At 36.2% G+C, this 22,023-nt stretch overlaps 3 protein-coding genes across 13 annotated transcripts; 2 read left to right on the plus strand and 1 right to left on the minus strand.

The window, feature by feature from the left end:
- The first annotated feature begins 7,087 nt into the window (after positions 1–7,087).
- On the plus strand, positions 7,088–9,227 carry LOC111296886 (protein trichome birefringence-like 3). Its single transcript, XM_022891362.2, has 6 exons — positions 7,088–7,372; positions 7,498–7,735; positions 7,839–8,010; positions 8,121–8,317; positions 8,416–8,574; positions 8,670–9,227. The coding sequence occupies exons 1-6, from the start codon at positions 7,207–7,209 to the stop codon at positions 9,001–9,003; spliced, it is 1,266 nt and encodes a 421-aa protein (XP_022747097.1). The 5' UTR covers positions 7,088–7,206; the 3' UTR covers positions 9,004–9,227.
- Positions 9,228–10,213: 986 nt separating this feature from the next.
- Positions 10,214–12,633, plus strand: LOC111296336 (uncharacterized). Of its 3 annotated transcripts, none has more exons than XM_022890593.2 (5): positions 10,214–10,324; positions 10,465–10,557; positions 12,004–12,065; positions 12,198–12,256; positions 12,345–12,633. In XM_022890593.2, exons 2-5 carry the CDS (start codon positions 10,481–10,483, stop codon positions 12,357–12,359), a joined length of 213 nt encoding a protein of 70 aa, XP_022746328.1. In that variant the 5' UTR covers positions 10,214–10,324; positions 10,465–10,480; the 3' UTR covers positions 12,360–12,633. The 3 variants fall into 3 exon arrangements, with proteins under 3 accessions (XP_022746328.1, XP_022746329.1, XP_022746327.1); XM_022890594.2 differs by having other exon boundaries at positions 10,248–10,314; XM_022890592.2 differs by having other exon boundaries at positions 10,250–10,372.
- Positions 12,634–14,428: 1,795 nt separating this feature from the next.
- Positions 14,429–21,611, minus strand: LOC111296063 (AMP deaminase-like). 9 transcript variants are annotated; one of them, XM_022890103.2, is made up of 20 exons: positions 21,124–21,611; positions 20,296–20,477; positions 19,999–20,185; positions 19,466–19,644; positions 19,315–19,366; positions 19,099–19,226; positions 18,826–19,005; positions 18,324–18,391; positions 18,092–18,234; positions 17,746–17,807; positions 17,363–17,476; positions 17,008–17,148; positions 16,727–16,879; positions 16,396–16,449; positions 16,212–16,322; positions 15,952–16,125; positions 15,783–15,863; positions 15,346–15,444; positions 15,034–15,156; positions 14,429–14,920 (listed from the first exon to the last, which is right to left on the minus strand). In XM_022890103.2, the coding sequence occupies exons 1-19, from the start codon at positions 21,473–21,475 to the stop codon at positions 15,088–15,090; spliced, it is 2,529 nt and encodes an 842-aa protein (XP_022745838.2). In that variant the 5' UTR covers positions 21,476–21,611; the 3' UTR covers positions 14,429–14,920; positions 15,034–15,087. The 9 variants fall into 9 exon arrangements, with proteins under 9 accessions (XP_022745838.2, XP_022745837.2, XP_022745836.2 ...); XM_022890102.2 differs by having other exon boundaries at positions 20,296–20,492; XM_022890101.2 differs by having other exon boundaries at positions 20,296–20,495.
- Positions 21,612–22,023: the final 412 nt, after the last annotated feature.

The raw sequence follows: 22,023 nt of genomic DNA on the forward strand, positions 1-22,023 counted from the left end.
CTCCCACCTCACCAAATTGTATTTCTCCACTAAAAAATTGCATGCAACCCTGTAACCACTATGGCATTATTGCCTTTAAGTTGCAAGAGCAAATTGCATGACAATATTTCCTCAACCATAGTTGCTTTTTCCTTAATAATTCCGAATGCTCCGAACTCTCCTTTTCGAACCCAAACAAAAGGAATGGGGTTCGAGTAAAATGGCAGCCAAATAGCAAAAACCAATGCCGTGAGACAGAACCTCCATTTTTAGGATTGTTGTATATATAATATATGTAACATCAAATACCTGAATTGGTTTAATTCATTTTCAAGTGACAGAGTCACCTTTGATATCAACCAAAATCTATTTTTCAAGCGATATTAACATCCACAGCCTGACAATTACCTAAGAAGATATTGATGCTGGGGTTACTCATGATTTTGTTTATTATTTTTTTCATCCACACAAGTACCTTTTATCTGTGGCAAATTTAATGGATTCTTGGAGGATTAGATGATCTATTTAGGTTTATCTCGATGATCCCACTGTTTCATTTTTTGCACAGGTTCTTGTGTCAAAATCAAACATGTAAAATCTGGGGCCGGAAGATTTGAAAATTAGTTGCATTTGAAGAAGCAATGATAGCAATTGAGATGGCAAATTTGTTGCGCCTGAAGCAATAATCACAACAATACAGAAGCAATAGACAACAATCAATAATCAAATGCGCAGGAAAAATAAAGTACACCAAGATTTACGTGGAAAACCCTCCAGTGTAGAGGGAAAAAACCACGGGCCGCCAGAAAAATCTTCACTATCAAATAATAGTTATACAAAGTTCTTCTCTAGCTAAAACTAGAGCTAATCAACAACTAGAGAAACAATTGGAGAAATCTCACCAAATAAGTGACTCAACAAATACACCCTGAATTTGTTCCTAGAGAGCTTCAAACCCGATCTTCACCGTTCAGAATGTCAAACTCTGAATCATAAACCTCCTGACAAGGTTCCAACTCAATCGGACCACGGATCGACTTCCGTTCAACCAACTCTCCCTTCTCCTTTTTCTCTCTCTGCTTTTCCTGGCTTTTCTTCTTTTTCTGCTTGGTTTTCGACACACACACAAAACAACCCCACCTCTTTTTTTATTAAGTAGCTAGGGCTCTGTGTAAAATAAAAGATCAAGGCCCATGGCCTTTACTTGGTCCAAAACCACTTACATGGGACTGGACCCCATTTTCCTAACAATCTCCCCCTCCAGCCCCATTAGGAGGAGATTCATCACCATAGCAGTTTCATTTGGAACTTACCTTGGCCAGGGAACTCATTCCGGCCAAGTTACTACAAAGCTCAAGCTTTTCCCTGGGAAGTATCTTAGTCAACATATCTGCCACATTTTTATCAGTATGGACTTTCTTCAATAGCATCTGCTGTTCTTCAATCACTGAACGTAACCAATGATATCTAACATCAATGTGCTTTGTTCTAGCATGGTACATGGTATTCTTACTCAAATCTAAAGCACTCTGGCTATCACAAAATACCACATACTCTTTCTGATTCAACCCTAATTCAAGAAGAAAACGTTTCATCCAAAGCATTTCTTTACATGCTTCAGTTGCTGCAATATACTCAGCCTCTGTAGTTGACAAAGCAACACACTTCTGCAACTTAGACTGCCAAGATACAGCTCCTCCTGCAAAAGTAAACAAATACCCTGAAGTAGATTTCCTACCATCAAGATCGCCTGCCATGTCAGCATCAGTAAACCCTTCTAGAATTGGTTGTGAAACTCCATAAGTCAAACACATTTTTGAGGTACCCCTCAAATATCTAAAAATCCATTTTACTGCTTCCCAGTGAACCTTCCCTGGATTAGAAAGAAATCTGCTCACTACACCAACTGCATGAGCAATGTCAGGCCTTGTACAAACCATAAGATACATTAAAGAACCGACTGCAGAAGAATAAGGAATACTAGACATAGCTAGTTGCTCTTCCTTAGACACTGGACAAGATTTCTTACTTAGGTGAAAATGGTTGGCAAGTGAACTGCTAACTGATTTAGCATGTTGCATGTTGAATCTACCAAGCACTCGTTCAACATACTTTTCCTGTGACAACCACAGCTTTCCAGCTCTCCTATCCCGGATAATGTCCATACCAAGAATCTGCTTTGCTGGACCTAAATCTTTCATATCAAAAGACTTAGACAATTGTTCTTTCAACCTGCAAACCATACTAGCATCTTGTCCTACAATCAACATATCATCAACATATAATAATAGGATAATGAAGTTACCATTAGGGAATTGTTTAACATACACACAAGAATCCGCTGCTGTTCTTTTATAGCTATGACTCACCATAAAAGAATCAAACTTCTTGTACCACTGTCGTGGAGCTTGTTTCAAGCCATACAAGCTTTTCTTCAATTTACAAACTAAGTGCTCTTTCCCTTTCACTTCAAAACCCTCAGGCTGATTCATATAAATGTCCTCCTGCAAATCACCATGCAAAAATGCAGTTTTAACATCAAGTTGCTCAAGTTCAAGATTCAAACTAGCTGTCAATCCCAGTACCACTCGAATAGAACTCATTTTTACAACTGGAGCAAAAATCTCATCAAAATCGATGCCTGGTTTTTGAGAAAAACCTTTTACTACCAATCGAGCTTTGTACCTCACTAGTTTGTCACCATCCTTTTTCAACTTGAACACCCATTTATTCTTTAATGGCCTCTTTCCTGTTGGAAGTTTAACAAGATCATAAGTACCATTCTTTCGCAATGACTCCATCTCTTCTTTCATTGCTTTTAACCAGTGCTCTCTATCCGGAGTAGCCTGCACATCTTGAAAGCTTTCTGGCTCCCCTTCACTGGTAACTAAAATAAAATCTGAACTTGAATACCTGGTAGATGGCCTGCGCTCTCTAGTAGATCTCCTGGGCTGAGACTCTACATCACTTGATGCCGAAGGTAGCTCCTCCTGCTCAACACTCTCAGGTAGAGAAGATTGCTCCCCCTGCTCAACACTCTCAGGTAGAGAGGATTGCTCCCCCTGCTCAAAACTAATAGCATCTGGCTCATCACCAACTATGGCTGGCTCATTCATATCCCCAAGTTCTGTTTCTGGCTCATTTTCACCATCTGTGGCTCTTTCCTGTGAAATCCCTGTCGGTGTTGAAACATCACACTCAACAGTAACTCGTGTAGTCTTCTCATTTTTTTCAAGATCTGCTATGGTTTCTTTTTCATGAAAGACCACATCTCTGCTTCTGACTGTCTTTCTCTTTACTGGATCCCATACCCTGTAGCCAAATTCCTCATCACCATATCCTACAAACACACACTGTGTAGCTTTACTATCAAGCTTTGACCTCTGCTCTTTTGGTACATGCATGAATGCTTTACACCCAAAAACTTTTAAGTGAGAGTATGAAGCATCTTTTCCTGTCCACACTCTTTCTGGAATGTCAAAGCCCAAAGGAACTGATGGTGACCTGTTAAGTAAATAACAAGCTGTGTTGACTGCTTCACCCCAGAATGGCTTTGGTAATTTTGCCATCCTCAACATACATCTGACTTTTTCCACAATGGTGCGATTCATTCTTTCAGCTATACCATTATGCTGCGGTGTTCCAGGTTCTGTCCTCTCATGCCTGATCCCATGCTTTGAGCAATACTCTTCAAAGCTTTTAGATGTGTATTCCCCACCATTATCAGTTCGAATACACTTTAAGGGTAACCCTGTCATCCTTTCAACCATGGCATGAAATTTTTGAAAATACTGCAGTACCTGACTTTTATATTTCAACATATACACCCAAGTTTTACGTGAAGCATCATCAATAAAAGTAACAAAATATCTGCTACCACCTAATGACTCAACCTCAATGGGACCACATACATCAGAATAAATTAATTCCAATCTATTTTCTTTTCTCTGAGAACTTTTACGAAAAGAAACTCTATGATGCTTACCAAACAAACAATAATCACATGAATCGAGAGACATACCTTTGGTCAAGGGAATGAGAGAGTGCCTTGCCAAAACCTGTAACCCTTTTTCACTCATGTGTGCCAGCCTCCTGTGCCACAAGTTTGCTGAAGCATCATTTTCAACGGTATTTACCTGGTTACCGTTCAATTGCATCCATGTCTTATACATTGTGCAGCATAGTTTTCCCTTTGCAACTACCATAGATCCTTTGAGAAGCTTCCACTGTCCATTCTTTTGTCGGCTTTCATATCCCTCCTTATCAAGGACATTAATAGCAAGCAAGTTCATTCTCATATCTGGAATGTGTCTGACATCCCTCAAAGTCAACATGCAGCCTGTACTAGTTTGTACACCAATATCACCAATCCCAACAATCTGCGACACACTCTTGTTTCCCATCTTGGTACAACCAAAGTCTCCTGCTTTGTAAGTTGTAAACAACTCTCTCTTAGGAACACAATGATATGCCGCTCCTGTGTCAACTATCCACTCAATGCCGGGATCACTAACATGATTACAATCACCATGTGTACAAATCAAAGTAACTGAATCACTATCTGAATTCACTGCTGCAACATTGCCATCATCTGAACTCTTGCCTTTCTCATCTTTTCGCTCTTGCTTTAAGATTCTACAATTTCGTTTTATATGACCAGCCTTACCACAATGGAAACACTTCACTTTACCTCTAAACTTAGATTTATGTTTAGACTTACAAGTTGCAATCTTTTTAACAAGCATAACTTTATTCATACCTGTTTTTCTCTCATACAATGCTGCCAATTTTTCCCAAACAATGTGAGTATCTGACTCCTGCGCTACATGATGAAGCACGCTGATATCAACCCATTTTCTGATTGTAGCCAGCGTCTTTCTACCTAGCTTCTTCCAGCTTTCATCTTTCATATCTGCTGGTTTAGCCGAATCACCCAATACTGGCTCATACAAATCTTTACAGTATAGATGATCCTCCATCATAGGCTTCCAAATTGAATAATTCGATGCTGTCAATTTTATCATGGAACCTGTATCACCCTCCATGATCTCAAACAGAATTTACTTCTATCCTGGGTTGCTTCTGTATCGATGTCTCAAAATAACCCTCGCTCTGATACCACTTGTTGCGCCTGAAGCAATAATCACAACAATACAGAAGCAATAGACAACAATCAATAATCAAATGCGCAGGAAAAATAAAGCACACCAAGATTTACGTGGAAAACCCTCCAGTGTAGAGAGAAAAAACCACGGGCCGCCAGAAAAATCTTCACTATCAAATAATAGTTATACAAAGTTCTTCTCTAGCTAAAACTAGAGCTAATCAACAACTAGAGAAACAATTGGAGAAATCTCACCAAATAAGTGACTCAACAAATACACCCTGGATTTGTTCCTAGAGAGCTTCAAACCCGATCTTCACCGTTCAGAATGTCAAACTCTGAATCATAAACCTCCTGACAAGGTTCCAACTCAATCGGACCACGGATCGACTTCCGTTCAACCAACTCTCCCTTCTCCTTTTTCTCTCTCTGCTTTTCCTGGCTTTTCTTCTTTTTCTGCTTGGTTTTCGACACACACACAAAACAACCCCACCTCTTTTTTTATTAAGTAGCTAGGGCTCTGTGTAAAATAAAAGATCAAGGCCCATGGCCTTTACTTGGTCCAAAACCACTTACATGGGACTGGACCCCATTTTCCTAACAAAATTGTGTATTATTTCCATTACAAGACTGCGGTCCATTATTTATTCTGCATATCATTATTTTCCCAAATAGCTAAGCATTTACAGCTCCATGATTTACCAGCTAATAAATAAATATGGGATTTTTGGATGGGAGTTAGTGGATTTAATTATTGATTAGAAATAATAGCTGGTGACACCATGCCTTTCTTATTTCTCTGAGAATAGAAGTTAATTAAACTGTCACGAATATTTTTATAAGGCTGTTTACCAATCTCATTAAACCCCTATGACATTAAAGAGGAATTTCTAATTGTTTAAAATACAAGAACAAGGCATTTCCCTTTGTTTGGACAGTAACTAAAAATTCAACCATAAATTAATGTACTCCACTTAAATTTAAATGGCAACAGAGAGACAAACTTAAGTGTGTTTTTGTTGCTACTTTTAGTGCTTACCTTGTGCTTTCAGAAGACAGGAAGTATGTCTTTAGCCAACATTCAATGAATGTTAGGAGGGGTATTTTTGAGCCATTGCTATTTGCTTAATGGTATCCAGGAAAACTAGTACTCCCAAAGGCATGTTGATTTCAACCCAATTGAGAGTGTGAAAAGAAATTCAATCTTATTCCAAAAAAATTGAAGAATCTTTACCTAACAAGGTGTGAATATGGGATCAACATTGAGATTTTCTTTTCTTTTCTTTTTTTTTTTTCAAAGGTGAAAAAAGACCATAATGATACCATGCCAATATTCTCCTATGGCTAGTTGATTCTGGGTTTAGAAAATGCATATTTGAACTTGACTCTGCACCTTCAAAAGAAGGCATTTCCAATTAGTGGGATTTCCTCTTTGCTTCTCCATTTACAGCATAAACATATATATATATATATATATGTATGTATGTATGTATGTATGTATGTATATATATATATGTACACACACACACACACACACACACACACACACAATGGGGAAAGCAAAAGGTACTGCGAGGAGTTGAGTCGATATCAGCTTCCTCCTGCTGGGAACAATACGATTGGTAACTTTCACCTGATACAAAAAGCAGAAAATTGATCATATTCAGCAATGATGTAGATGGAAACAAAGAAGTCAAGAGAGAGAGAGAGAGAGAGGTTGCTTTAACACTCCTGACTTCTGTTATTAACAGACACTTCATTAATTTCCCCCACCTAATGGAAATATTCTAATCTAAAGCTCTAAATTTTGATGGCAACGACACTCAAATGGTATTGAGATCATTTAGCTACCATAATAGGAAAGAAGACAAGAGGAGTCCGAAGATGTTAGCTTTTCAACTTACTCTCTAACCTCCATTATTTTGCTAGAAAAAGAGGTTAAATTTCCCAACCATACCTGGCTTTAGCTTTACTCCTACTCAAAACACATAAAATAAAAAGAAATAAAAAGGTGTTCTCATCATTCTGTTACACCAGCTCATACTCTTTTATCCAACCATTTTTAGTTTAATCCTCTCAGTTCTCCCTCCAACCATAGCTTAGCAGCATCTCCTTCAACCATCATGATGAAACCTTACAGAGTAAAGCTACCTCTTTCTATTATCACAGTTATGATCTGCAGTTTTGCTTTCCTTGCTCTCTTATATACCGAAGGAATAAGTTTTCTTTCTTCAAATTCTATTCTCAAATCCAAATCCTGTGCTAGAAGAGGTGCTGTTGTACAAGCTAGTAAGTTATGTAGCTAAGCTAAGTGATACTTCAACAGGGGTTTGTTAATAATTGAAAATTTTTTTCCTATTCAGAGTTCTATCCCTTCAAAAAGATTCTAATGTTGAACTGTCATTGTCTAACAGAGAATAAAACTGCAGAGGAGAAGCTAGAAAACCCCGAAATCGATGACAGGTTCAACTTTGACCCTGAAGAGTGCGATATTGCTCATGGGGAGTGGGTGTTCAACCGTTCTATCAAGCCTTTGTACACAGATAGAAGTTGTCCGTATCTGGACAGGCAATTTTCTTGTGTCAAAAATGGTCGGCCTGATTTTGACTACCGTCACTGGGAATGGCAGCCAGATGACTGCAACTTGCCTAGGTAAGAAACATTGTGCTCTTTTTCAGACATTTATTCATGCATGAAAATGGAACCGTTTCTTGAAGTAATAGTTTCTTTTCTTCTAACGTTTCCATGTGTGTAGATTTGATCCAGAACTTGCACTTAAAAAGCTTCGAGGAAAGAGGCTACTCTTTGCAGGAGATTCCCTGCAAAGAAATCAATGGGAATCTTTCGTTTGTATGATTGAATGGACCTTAACTCCAGAAAAGAAGTCTATGAAACTTGGCAAAGTTCGTTCTGTCTTCAAAGCCAAGGTGTTAATTTCATTTGAAAGACTACAAGTTCCATTGCTTAAATGTAAAGAAAAAGACTGTCGGAACATAAAACAAAGCTAACGCTTCCCAATCCCATTAACCTTTTTCAGGAATATAATGCAACCATCGAATTTTACTGGGCTCCATTTCTTGTTGAATCCAATTCGGATATCGATGTTTTAGATCCAAAGAAGAGAATACTAAAAGTTGATTCAGTTGCCAAGCACTCCAAACACTGGGAAGGAGCTGATATCCTTGCGTTTAATACTTACGTTTGGTGGATGAGTGGGCTTAGGCTCAAGACATTGTAAGTTCTGTGTCAAAACCCTTAATTAGTTTTAAACGAAGCAACTCTTTTGATCAGTTAAGCTTTTAGTTTTTAACATTACTTTTTGTTGAGAACAGATGGGGTTCCTTTGCAAATGGTGACGAAGGTTATACAGAGCTGGATACACCAGTCGCCTATAAAATTGGTTTGAAGACATGGGCTAACTGGATTGATTCAACTATAAATCCCATCAAGACTCGTGTTTTCTTCACAACTATGTCTCCTATACATACAAGGTCTGTCTCTTTCTCTTGCATGCCTGTGTCTACGTGCAAAAATTCATGTATCCATTTGCCGATAGTAACAATTTAATCTTTTTCTTTTTCTGCAGAAGCGAAGACTGGGGCAGGAAAGATGGGCTGAAATGCTTCAATGAGACAAAGCCAGTGATGAATAAGAAGTTTTGGGGAAGTGGTTCTGACAAGAACATGATGAGTGTCGTGGCAGGTGTGTTGAAGAAAATGAAAGTTCCTGTTACAGTTCTCAACATAACACAGCTCTCAGAGAACAGAATTGATGCTCATTCATCAATTTATACCGAGACTGGGGGTAGGCTCTTAAATGATAAGGAAAAAGCAGACCCAGGACACCATGCAGATTGCATCCATTGGTGCCTGCCCGGAGTCCCAGATGCTTGGAATCAAATATTTTTAGCTCATTTGTAGATTTTCCTTTTTCAACCCCAAAAACCAAAGAGAAAAAGAGAGAAAATCCATCTGTTTATTATGTGTTCAAAGTTCTTTCCTTTGTCGTATCTTTTAGCAAATTAAGCTTTTTTTTTTTTTTTTTTTTTGACAACCTGTGACAAAGAAAGAACTTTTAAAATTCCAATTAATCATCAATCAATTGTATCTTCTGGGGGCGAATAATAATACTAAAGATGTTTCAATGAAGTCGATATTAAACTTTAAAGGCACCAACAATTTTATTGGAGATTTGAGAATTTTGACGTGAAAGCTTCAATTAATTCTTGATGTTAAAATTATTAAAGAATTACAAGAAAATTGAAAAGCAAAATAGTTTGTTCGTCCCTAAAAATGCTCTTTGTCTAACTAGTTGGTCACTAATATCTAATTATTTTGGAATTGAAATTTTGTATGGGAAGTATCTATCAAATTATAAAAATTTTTATTGATGAAGTATTGAATTTTTAATTATAATTTAAAATTTGCTAATTTTAAATATATAAAAAACAAATGACAAGAAACAGGACTGAATGACTGATCTTAGCTTACTTTTCAATAGACTTCTTGAAAATAAACTAAAAAATTGCAAATTTTTAATAGTAAAATTACTTCCTTTTCCGGTTGTTTAGAAATGTAAATAATTCGGATTTGAGTTTAAACAAGTTAATTTATTGAGTAAGTTGAACTTGAATATCTTAATATTTTATTTAAATAACTCGTAAATCGAATTTTTAAATCTTAATATATTTTTATTATTTTGATAAAAATATTATTTTATCTTTATATATATAATTCGAATTTGACTTTAAATATATAAATAAATTTAAAATCAAACATGAGAATCGAATTTATTTTTATTAAATGAATTTAATTAAATACACTCAAATAATTTAATTTTTATTTTGAATTGAATTCAAACTTAAAATTTAAAATTTGATCAAATTTAAACTAAATTTTTAATAATAAATTTTGAATTAAGCTAAAACTTCTCACTATTTCCATTCAGCTTTACTATCACTACAGTTGTCTGCTATAAATAATCCAACCAAAAAAATAAAAAGAACCAGTCTCATACTCTCATTTAAAAGGGCTGAGACCTTAACTTTTAGCTTTCCGGCCCGTGAATTATAGCCCATGGTCCAACCAAAACTTGGAAAGTGAAACCCGGGCCCCTGACCCAGCCAGCTTCAACCCATCAATAAAGGAAATGAAAAACTCCTGCGGCTGCTACTGCGCGACCTACTATAAAGCCATCTTTCAGAAGAAGCAAGCCCTGCATCTTCTTCATCGGTTGGTTTTGGTAGCCAATATTTCATCATTCCTCTTTGATATTAAAACCCCTAATTATGTAATAATTGTTTTTTTAAAGAAAAAGGTTAGAGTTTAATTGGATTTAGGTTTTCGTAATTTGACATTTGTATTTGATAATTGTTTTATCAGATTTTGAAAGTTTACTATGGCTGGAGGAAATTTCATGCACAGAGTTATATCTTACGTCGTCAATGAACTTGTCGTTGATAGACTTGCAAGCAGGTAACTATTTCTCTGAATTTGTTTGTATTTTTCAATTTTTTAGTCGAATTTTTCAGCATGCTGAAGATTAGGTATTTTTAGAATACTTTTAGGGGGCGTTTGGTTTGCGGAATGTTAGATTCCAATGGAAAGTGGGATATCCAAGAAAATATGATCTATGGGAAAGTGTGATTTTCATGGACTCCCGTTTTTTTGTGTTTGGTTGAGGGAATATGAGTTTATTAAATCATGTATTTTTACCGTAATATATTTAGACAATATAACAAACACAACATTTTGTTAAAGAAAATAATCAACAAATAATACAGTATTTGAGTGGCCAATTATATAAAAAAAAATGAAATAGTGATCAATTACTGCTTTTTATCTTTAAAGGAACGCAGAATTTGATATTTTTTAAAAATTTAAATTCTATAATTATTGCGTTTATATAAAAAAAACCGTATTAATTGATTTTTTTTTTAAATAACAATGAACAATTATTGTGTTGTTTTTTAAATAAATGCAGTAATTGATGACGTTAAAAATATTACAATGACAAATTTTTGCCTTTTTTCTAATAAATACAGTAAATATTATCAATTACTACGGTTCTTTAAGAAAATGCAGTAATAATGTTTGAACAAAAGTCAGGCATAGAACAATTCTTGTGTACTTTTAAATAACATAGTAATAGAAATATGGAATATAAACCACACAAAGAACAATTATTGTGTTTTGTTCATTACAAATGTCGTAATTGACTTTAAAAAAGAAATTTAATTTCATTGTCAGAAGTTGCTTTTTAAAAAGGTAACATAGAAAGAAAGAAGTAATTTTTTATGCAAGTCAAATGTGTAACTCAAGTAACCTTTTACTCAGAATCATAAAATACCACAGGGAGAGATGAGTTTCTAATTTTGGGACTTTTGGATATTGTTAGGAATTTAACATTTTTCCTAGGAATTGGATAACTCTGAAGCAAACATGGGCATTAGATATTCACAATCAAGATTCCAAGGAAAATTTTTGGATTCTCTTGAATCAAACACCCTCTTAAAATATAATTTGTATGCTATAATTTATCTGTTCATTTGTATGTCTGAGATCAATTTTTGTTTAAATTTTGTGAATCATAGGCAAAAGGATTCAGAAACTTATGTTGCAACTAATTTTTAGTTTGCTTTGGTAAACTTATTACATGTTAGGCATATGTGCTTTGTAAAATACCAAGCACTGCATTCTGGAGGTTTGAGAAAATTTTCCTATGAACCAAACAAAAGGAATTGCACTTTGATCTTTAATGGTCTGTGGAAAGTTTTGTCATGGTTTTAGATAATCTGGGTTGAGATTTTTTTTTACCATCAGGTATCATTAATTAGTGATATATTTGCATTATATTGTGCTATATGATTGTTATGGAGGATTGACCTTGGTTTCTTGTTTTGTTTGGTTTTTTATTTTCAGTCCTGCATTCCAGAGATTTGCTGTGAGGACATCAAAGAAGATAGAGGATATTTCCAGTATGGGTATGTGCTTGTTTCCTTCAGTTACTGTGGTCCTTTTTTTTAAATCCTCTCTGTGAATTTGGCCCATTATTATCTAACATAGAGCCAATGAAAGAACTCGTTAATATTGACTGTTGCCTCTGGTGCATGCAGCTGCGCGGAAGAGGCAAGAACTTGCTGAACAGATGAAAGAACTTTCGAAAAACATGGAGGTCAGCCGCTACTACTTTACATTGATGTTACATATGTTATCTTTGGTGGATGTTCATTGTTTCTAGCTACATGTTGTCTCTGTTGCAGTCTAAAAACCAGTGATGTGGTAGATATGGTAGTACTTGGCATTTGTGTGGCTGTCTCTGACCCTCGGAGTTTTGATAATCTGTAACTTATCTACTGCTGCACGTATTAATTTTCTGGAACAGGGGTGGAATTCCAAAAGAACATATGTTCCAAAGGGTTTTTATTTTTTTTATTTGGACTATGTAGGAGTTTTTTTTTTTTTTTAATATAGAATAAACCATATGTTCCATCTCTAAAGACGGCTTATGATATCGAAAATTTGGTGCTAGCATTATGCGCATCTTGGTCATTGAGAATGTGGCAGCATTTTTTTGTTCATTGCAATTGATTGTTACTTTATTAGCATAAAATTGAGAAACTATTCATTTTGGTTCTTGTTAACGGAAAGAAAAGAGTGAAGTGGTGTGAATGTTATTAATTTTCCCTTTTTTTAAAATTCAAACTAAGAAAATGGTATCCTTTCTGCACACCAATGATCGGTTATCCCATTATCAACATCTGAGTGAGAATAGATTTCTAGGCATTTTTGTAACTACCATTGATTTCAAAGAGAAAATTTCAGAATCACTTAACTAAGGAAGTAGGAATCAATTCATTCAGCCATGGCTACTGCTATTTGGAGAAACGCAAGTCGTTTTCAAAACTTTCATCGGTGTCTATATACCCAACAGTCTGAGCCAATGCAGATCCCCCGTTCCATCTTCACCCTCAATCGCCTAATCTCTTCACCGTCCCTCTCTCCCTTTCTTGCAAATGGATCCACTGGGTCTAATGTCGGTCCGATTTTTCCTCAGATCCCACGCATAGCGGGAGCTATATGCACCGGGCTGCTCTTGTTATCAACAACTACAATGCACCAATGTCTCCTTATGAGACAAATCTTAACTACCGGCTACCATTGAACATCATGCCGATGCAAACTACAGCAGATGTAGGTCAAAGCAAAATGGAAGTAGATGTTGATATGAACTCAAAATAGAAATAGATGGAATTTTTTTCTGGCGAGACTTGTTAGATGAGGCAATGAGAGATTGTTTCCACTTTTCAAAAGTGATCACTTATTCTCATGGCTAGGGAAGAACGCTTTGGCTATTAAAGGGAAAGGATGGTAGTAAATATTTGGCTTGTGTGGCACTGCTTTAAAGCACTTAAAGCCTCTCAACTTGCATCATTCAGTTTTCTGGTGAAATTACTAATCGGTTAACCATTTTATTCCTGCCATTGGCATTTCATGCACTGCTTGCAGGAAGTCCATTATTTGTGAGCTAGCATCTTGTTCCCATATGCACACTTGTAATAACTTGATTTTCATTTTTAATGCTGAACTTCACATGTAAAAACACACCTATATTGATTCTGGTCTTTTCTTGCTTTTGCATGTACCTAATGGATCCTAGCATGGATTTTGTAAAATTTTTTGGGAAGAATAATGATGTTGGCTCACTAACTGATGTACTTTTGGGTTCATTCAGCTAAAGTTATTGTTTGTTAGAGTCGGGTTTATCCAGAGAACACATTTTTTAGTTTCACCTGATTCTTTTCTTATTATAGATTGGAGAATGAGTGATTATATTAAAGATTTCTTTTTTCTCTTAAAGTCTAATTACTCCTGTTGGAAAGCTGAAGCAATAGATCGCAATTGTACTTGAACTCAAAGCTTAATTGCCCGGGTGAGATCGATGGAAACTGATATTGTGACTTTAAACGGCCATCAAGGTGTCTCCCGGAAAGGCAACCTTTTTTGTGCATCTGAGTTTTGGAGAAGTTTGAATCAGCTCATCGTTTTGCACATAAAATTGATGGCTAATCTGTCAGTCTTATACTACCAACTGTACGTATGATTCTGCTGCATCATCGGGGATGCTTGACAGCAAGGGTATTGATTTCCGCAATTTTACGGGGACAAAGTTATTATTGGGTTTTTGTCCTAAGGGAACGCTGCGTTGGGCTTGAACAGTAACCACCAGCTTGAGTTTTAACCCAAAGTCACAGTCAACGATTTTTCTAGCTTTTTTTTTTTTTTTTTTGCCATATAACGTAGAAGGAAAAGAATTTATTATTGCAAAAGGCAGCCAAGAATGAGATAGAAGAAGATGAGTAAATTTATTCATGAGCAAAAGAATTTATTATTGCCAAACGCAGCCAGGAATGTTCTTGGTATACTGTTCCATGAGACATCGCTTTCCTCAATAAATTGGGTCAAAATTTATGATGCCAAAGAGTATCATAGCATACACTCGTAACTGCAATATTAAGGAGTAATATAGTATTATATAATCGCTCTTTAAGTAACCTAAAACTAGAAATCACTTTTGGTTATTATCCCAATGGAATGTTTGTTATTTGCTTCCTCGTGTTATAGTATGTATTTGAATTTGATTTGGTTTTTGATACCCATACTCTAATGGCTGAGATATTGCAGATCTTTCCTTCCAACAATTCCATCACATACAAGGTCAACCTGTGGCCTCAAACCTTGTTAAATTCATGATCAGCTTGTTGCTTGTCCCTGCCATTTCTCAGTTCTTATGGGTCATCCTCCCTTTTGTGCGGGTAGAAGGCAGGTTTTTTGCCTCCTGCAACAAATAAGAGAAGTTGCCAGATAATCCACATTATTCAATCAAATCGAATTTTGTTAAAAAAAAAAAAGGAAACTACTCAAACAAGATCAAAGGAATCAGATGGCTACCTCCTGAGTATATGTTTAATGTTCAAGAATGGACCTTATGCAGTATGTTGCACGTTATTTGTCCACTTCTTCAGGGATAATAGCCTTGCCTAGGTAAACGTGCTGCATCTCCTCTTTCCAGATCTGCAGAAGAATAACGTGTTGAGTGCTTAATTACTCGCTAGGCATAGACCAGAGAGTAGGACTACTAATTGAGAGGAGGAAAGTAGCAAATGGGGAATAGGAGGATGGGATTGAGGACAATATGTTGTTGCAAGCATGAGTGTATCAGGTCCTACGAGACTTCTTGACAAATTACAGTCTGGACCCTACCGTGTCACGAAATTCCAGCCTGATATGAGGTACATTTGTCTTGTGTATATCATTTCCATCATGCCCTCTCTTGTAGTACTCCTTTCCAATCCAGTGCGACTGAAACAGATACAATCATACAACTGATTTCAATACATCAATAGGTCTACCAAAGTGGAAGGGACAGCTCACTAATCTCCAAATAATGGTAGACCTGGGACAATTCCCTAATCAAAACTCAATCCTTGTAAATTATATTGTGACAAAAAAATTCACTTCCACACCCGCAATATCTAATGAATACTTTTCAAGCAATTTGACTGGTGTCATTAGGAATAGATCGTGTATATTCTGTGTACATCTCATTCCTACCCCAATCTTTGACTGTTCCTAGAGAAGGGGGCAACACCTGCTCACTGCCCTTCCCAATCTCTTCTCCAATCAGAAAGAGAATGTACCTTCAAAGCATGTGAAAAACCTGACTGGTAGACTGAATTACGGGCAATCTCACATAGATCACATGAACTCAGCTTCCACACCTGCAAGTCAAGGGCTTTAATTTAATTGAACCTTAGATAAAAGTATATATTCTAGATTCTTGCCAAGAGAGAAAGAGATAAAAATTACAGAAGCAGCTACGCTATACTCCTCGACTAAAGGTTCCTTTGTTAAGTGTATTTGAAGTGGATCATCCGTAGAAAGGGAAACATTCAGACCCCGTAAGAAAAACATTGGAAAAGGGTTCCGATGATAGTCCAAAAACAAGGAATTGTTGCTCAGAGGAGACATAGCCAGGCCAATCTGGTAACCAATGTGCCATGACAACAATTAGAAATTCCAAGCTTATTGATTAACTAAATTATTTTTAAGTTTCGTTTTGTTCTTACCTGTGCCAAATAATAAAGATACTGTAGCACAGGAGATTTCCTTAAATTGGTTCCATGTGCAATATTATGAGCAGCTAGAAATGTTGCCGCAAGGTGGTCAATGTCACCAGCCTGAAATATTATAAATATGAGGGACACAAAACATAAAACTCTCATGAAGGTAGCATATAACTTTCAGGAGTACCTCCCCAGAATGTGGCCGGAATTTGATGGTTGTCATGCCCTTTGACTCGCGAAGCTGGAAAAATCATGCCACAAAGACAAGCATTGTATACCAAGAACATAGTGGTCGAATCTAGTACCAATTTAAAGAAGAAAGCCAGTACTAAATATAATTGGGAGAAATGCCAATTTATGTAAAGAAAGAAGCTAGAAAGCTGATGCTAAAAAAAATAACTATTCTAACAAGTTCATTTATTTAATTCATTTGATACTGGTAATTTGGAAATAGAATGACAGATAAAGGTCTCCAAATCTAGTAATGATAAAACCATATCCAATCATATAACACATACCTTGTTTAAAGTATAGAGGTTTGCATAGCAGTAATACACGTAGTATGAGTATGCAGGATTATATACATTAGTCCATTGATCTGGTGTAGGCATGTGTTTTGTGGGGCGCCTTTCGGGCTTACTTTCATCATCTACCAAATCCAACCCTACAACCTGAATTGCCAACAAGAAGCAGATGTCATGCCGAATATGCAAACTGAGGCACAACTAATCCAAACAAAATAATTGTAAATACCAAAAAAAAAAAAAAAAAAAAGAGTCATGCATAAAAGATACCAAACCTGTTTCAAGAAGACATGTAACTGAGGATGTGAATCTGGATCCACAGTAACCTCAAACAGAGGAATAAAGATGTTGTCAAGAATGTTCTGAAATGATGTAAAAATCCCCATCTCCTTGTAAATGTTGTAAAGTCGAGGGATCTGAAGCAAAAAAATAGAGAAAATGTCACACAATCTGGAGTAAGAAATATTGCCTGGCCAACATTCAACAATTTTCTTTTGTGGAGTTAGTGTCCTAATTTGCAAAGGTTCTAATCCACAACCAATAATGGACCCTTTTATATAGGTTCACAAGATATACCGCAAAAGAAGAGAGTGTGCAAGTAAAGAGATTGCAAAGAGAGATTACTAGCACCTGAATTAACCAAACAACATTCTCGCTGTACAGTTCATTGTTAATGATCCAACTAGCCAGTTGGTCCCACTCGCTTTGCTTCCTGCCATATATCGATATTCTGTATTCAGCCATCTGCAACAATCAAATTGACCATCAAAACAATGTAATATGGAGCATCATGATCCATATTATCAAAAGCAAACATTAGAATTCCATAATTTGGCTCATTGATTACATATAGCTCCTCAAAGAATGAAGTAAAACATAGTAAATTTATTAAAGAATATCCTCCATATAATGGTTTTACTCGAGTGTTCCGAGGTTCTCTCTCCAAGTCTGAAAAGCCAGAGCAGAATTATTCTCACGGATAAAATGTGTTTGTGCACAGAATAAGGAAGTACCTGATATTTGCTTGCAGCAAGATCAGAAAACACTTGCTTTGTCAGCTTACCAAGGAATCGACCTGCAGAGATACAATAGTCTGACTGAAATTTCACAATAAAAATTATCAGGAAGAAAAGACTTTCAGAGCAATAAATCAATAAAAAATGCAAAGAAATGGAATAATGTTTACAGTAAAAGAATCAGAATAGCACCTTATAATATGTAGTAGATTCAGCACCATTTCAGAATCTTAGTACATATTTCAAACAAACACTTCCCATAACAAATTCATAAAATTAATTGCTTGTTTTCAATGTAATCTTAGCACGTGTCCTCAAAATTGCAGAAGCATAAAGGACATACCTTGGATAAGATTATCCTGCTTGAGGAAAATCTCCCTGAGCCTACTTTGACCACAAGGATTATACTTAAGATTGAATTTATCAAAGCGATGAAAGGTGCTCTTGTCTGCATGAACATCAAGAAGGTCCACATTTAAATCATACCTGATCAAATGAAAGCAAAAATAAATTATGATTAGTGGCATAATCACTCCCTCCCTTTTTGCGAAAAAATGGGTAAAAAAAGTCAATACCCAGTTAAATCCAAGCTCTCAAAAACTTCTTTCAGGGTTAAATATGTCCCATCTCGAAATATTACAACCTGAACAAAGAAAGCATATAGTAAACACAAAACTTGTGGGCAAAAATATTTCTTCACATGCACCATTTTAACACACCTTTGGCATAAAGCAATAAGGATATTCGTACATCACATATGCAGTTATAGTTGGTCAACCAAACACATGAGGTTGTGTGCAACTTCCATATCAGAGAGACTATAAAAAAAGGGGCACAATTTGCAAGAAGAGTGGGCACAAGTACAACACACACATATTACATAGCACCTAAGGCCCCTTTACAATGAGGAATGGCCAAACCAGAGAGTGAATATGCATGAACTAGGATAGAACTCAGTTTTAAAAGAAGAACAGAAATTTTAGTTGTCATTAATATTACAAACTCAGAAAAGCATGCCAGCGGACATCAACAAGAACAAAAGATTAAGCATCAACAAAAGCATGTCATTAATATTACCTCATCTGGCTCCTTCCTCAACTTCGACTTTATAAACCTCAAAAGATGTTTCTGGTTCATGCATGCTGAGTGATGAACATGAGTATCAACCTTTCTCACATTATAGAAGTCCCTATGTGGTGCACTTTTCTGAGCTAGAAATTCTCTATCCGAATTAAGCATCAAATGAAGATTGAGTTTCTAAATGTAATCAAAATGAAAAAGTATTTTAATGATCAAATACCAAAAATTACAAAATTAGCATGCATTTCATAAACAGGGAGAAGTGTTTACTTGTTCTAGAAGATTTAGCCGGTGATGACATAAAGTTCTAATATTCCCTGCCGCTATAACATGAAGTATGTGATGCAAGTCAGTGAAAAAGGTTATCGCATCAGCTACAGGAAAGAGCTCTACTTTTGCTGAAAAGAAAAATGAAATATGTTTTAGCAAGTGTTGTTCAGATCATTGCAAGTAAGAAAGTTCAGTATCAGGTCTTTTAATGCTTACAGTCTTTATTTGCATAGACATGTATTACTCCATCTTGCATCTCAAAATAATGCTGTAAAAAAGGGTAGGCGTTTTTATAACCCTAAGGAAAAATGAGTAAAAATACAAGTGACTTGGGGTACAAAATCTAGGATTGCGAGTATAAACTTACATCAGATTTTCCCTCAGGAGCATAAAAAAATGGCTCTGGATTAGGTTTAGGTGTACTGGGGTCCAATATGACTTCTTTCTCCCAAGGAGCAACTGCCTCCTTGAATACGTATCTTTTCCGCATTTCAAGGCATTCTTGCAGAACTACATAGGCCTCTACTTCATCTGGCGATGGAACCTCTGGTATTGGGTAGAAGATAAAAACTAGATTAGCAAATTGTACATGCAAAATCTAATTAAGACCTTGCCATTTTTCAAATAAGGGAATAAATAAATACACATTTTAGACTGATAGTCAAGCACTAAAAAATCTTTTAATAACCTATATTTTCTAATGAAAGATTACAATGTTTTAATAAATGATACAGGAATAGATTTTAGGTCTACTTTGAATGTTAGCATTATATACACACATAATTTAAGCATTAGGATACAAAGAAATGTTGAAAATGGTATATGAAGCAATAATAAACATTATGATGCACACCTATTACATACAAACCTAAGGTAGTATACGCTGGAGAGAGTGAATACCAGTAGGGGAAATTTTAAGTCGTGCAAAAGTTTCTTGCTCTGGCTCTTTCCTTAGGATATCAGCTGCAATAGGATCAGGATGAACGCCATGGAGGTCACCAGGTACACTATGGGATCGAATCACACTTGAAGCAGCTATCTGCATTGCTTCTCCATTGGCACTAATGTGGTCTGGCAAATTTGGGCCCTACACATGTGAGATTTAAGTATAACTCAAAAGTTTAATTAAATTTGCAACAAACTATAAAAGCATAGCAGAAGCAAGCTCAGTAGGAGAAGGGAAAAAAATTTACTAACAGCATTTCCATTAGTATACAAATATGTAGTGTCTATCTTAGAATTGTCAGTCATATTATCTTCATCATCTGATCCTTCTATGCTCTCAAAGGCACTTGCACTAGCAACAGGGGACTTTGGAGAAGTAGGTCGGATAAGTTTTCCAGATCTCTTAGCTGAAGTTGCATGGCCACCAGAATTCCCTGAAGCCAAAATAACTACTGTATCTAATCAGAAACACACTGAAACAACAAAATATAAAGAGATTTAAAAAAAAAAAAGGGACAAAGAACACTAAGTGAAAAAAATGACAAAGCTTTTTCTTTCCGAGCCCTAAAACTGGAACTTAAAGTCGAAAAGAGATGCAGCCAACAATCTTATGACAAGAAAGAAGCCCTCAATTGTTTTTTTATTTCATTTTTAACAAGTGATTAATTATCATCGCATAACATGATCACTGGCAAACTTCAGGAGTCCAGGTTCGGGCAGGTAAGCAAAATTTCCAGTCAGATTCTCTAATAACCAAGGCTGACCTTCGCCTAAAGCACTTTGGTACAAAAAGTAATGAACTTTGCCTCTAAGTTTCAAATTGGTGTCTTTTCTCTCCATTCTGAGCTGTAACTCTATTTGCCCTTTTTCCTTCACTAAACAAAGATCAGTACTTTTTAATAAATTTGATATTAAGTTCAACCTCTTTTCGTACAACAAGAAAACAAGAGAAACATGCAAAGAAAACAAGTTTCCAAGACGTTAATATAATTTAACAAAGCAGCAAAATATTACAGTTATTACTATACACATATTATTTAATAACTCATCAAAGCTATTGATTTCAAATCTCAAGTTTACCTTCAGGCAGCGTATGGAGCCTTGGCAAGCCGGGTGGAATCCCGTCAACATGGATAGGACCGTTGCGCTTCTCTTCTCGATCAATCCCACCGGATATCATAGTAACATCCGGCAAAGACGCCGAGCTACGGCGGTAGTATCCGTTCCCCTTCCGGCGCGAGTGGTGGCCGCGCCGTTTCTTGAAGTGCTGCGGCGACTCTCCCTCCGAAATCTCCCCCTTCTCCCTCTCAACCGCCTTGGCGAACTCCAGCAGCTGACTTAGTGTTTTCCTGTGCATATAATACGCCGACACCGCCACCAGCGACGCTCCAACGAGAGCCGCCATGGCAAGATGGACAGTGTACGTGTCCATCTAGAACTATGCTAAAGCTTTTTTCTCTGACTGCCAAAACAAAGAAAACAGAGGGAGATGAAAAACCAAAAACCCTACCGAACTCAAAGGGCGTTTTGGCCAATGAAGAGAACAGAGAGACAAGCACCGTCTTATTGGAAACAAGCTAGGCTTCTTCCCTACTATTTATAGGGCAAAATGTAGAACAGCATCTAATATAAGAACATATTCCATTCCTTGTTCTTTGTGCTTTCTTTATCACTTTATGTACCTTTTTTTTTTTTTTTTTTTCTGATCAACATTTTGCAGTGGTAAACGAAAATTTATTTTTAAAACGTAACTCGTAATAATTAGGATTAGGTAAATTTTTTTTGTTTTTTAATTACGACCAAAGTTTAAATTGGAAACCCTCCTGGAATTCATTGGAGTAGCAGCACTGAGCTTACCAAATGCTAGCAAAGCACTAATGTAAAACAAGAAATGTGATTAATATAAAATGTTTTTTTTTTTAATAATAATGATAAGAAAGATAGTGGGGGAAGAGGGGAACATTCTCTTGGTAGAGCAAG

This window comes from Durio zibethinus, chromosome 12, assembly GCF_047325235.1.
Source record: "Durio zibethinus cultivar Kanyao isolate XHJ-2024 chromosome 12, ASM4732523v1, whole genome shotgun sequence".
NCBI classification, from domain to species: Eukaryota; Viridiplantae; Streptophyta; class Magnoliopsida; order Malvales; family Malvaceae; genus Durio; species Durio zibethinus.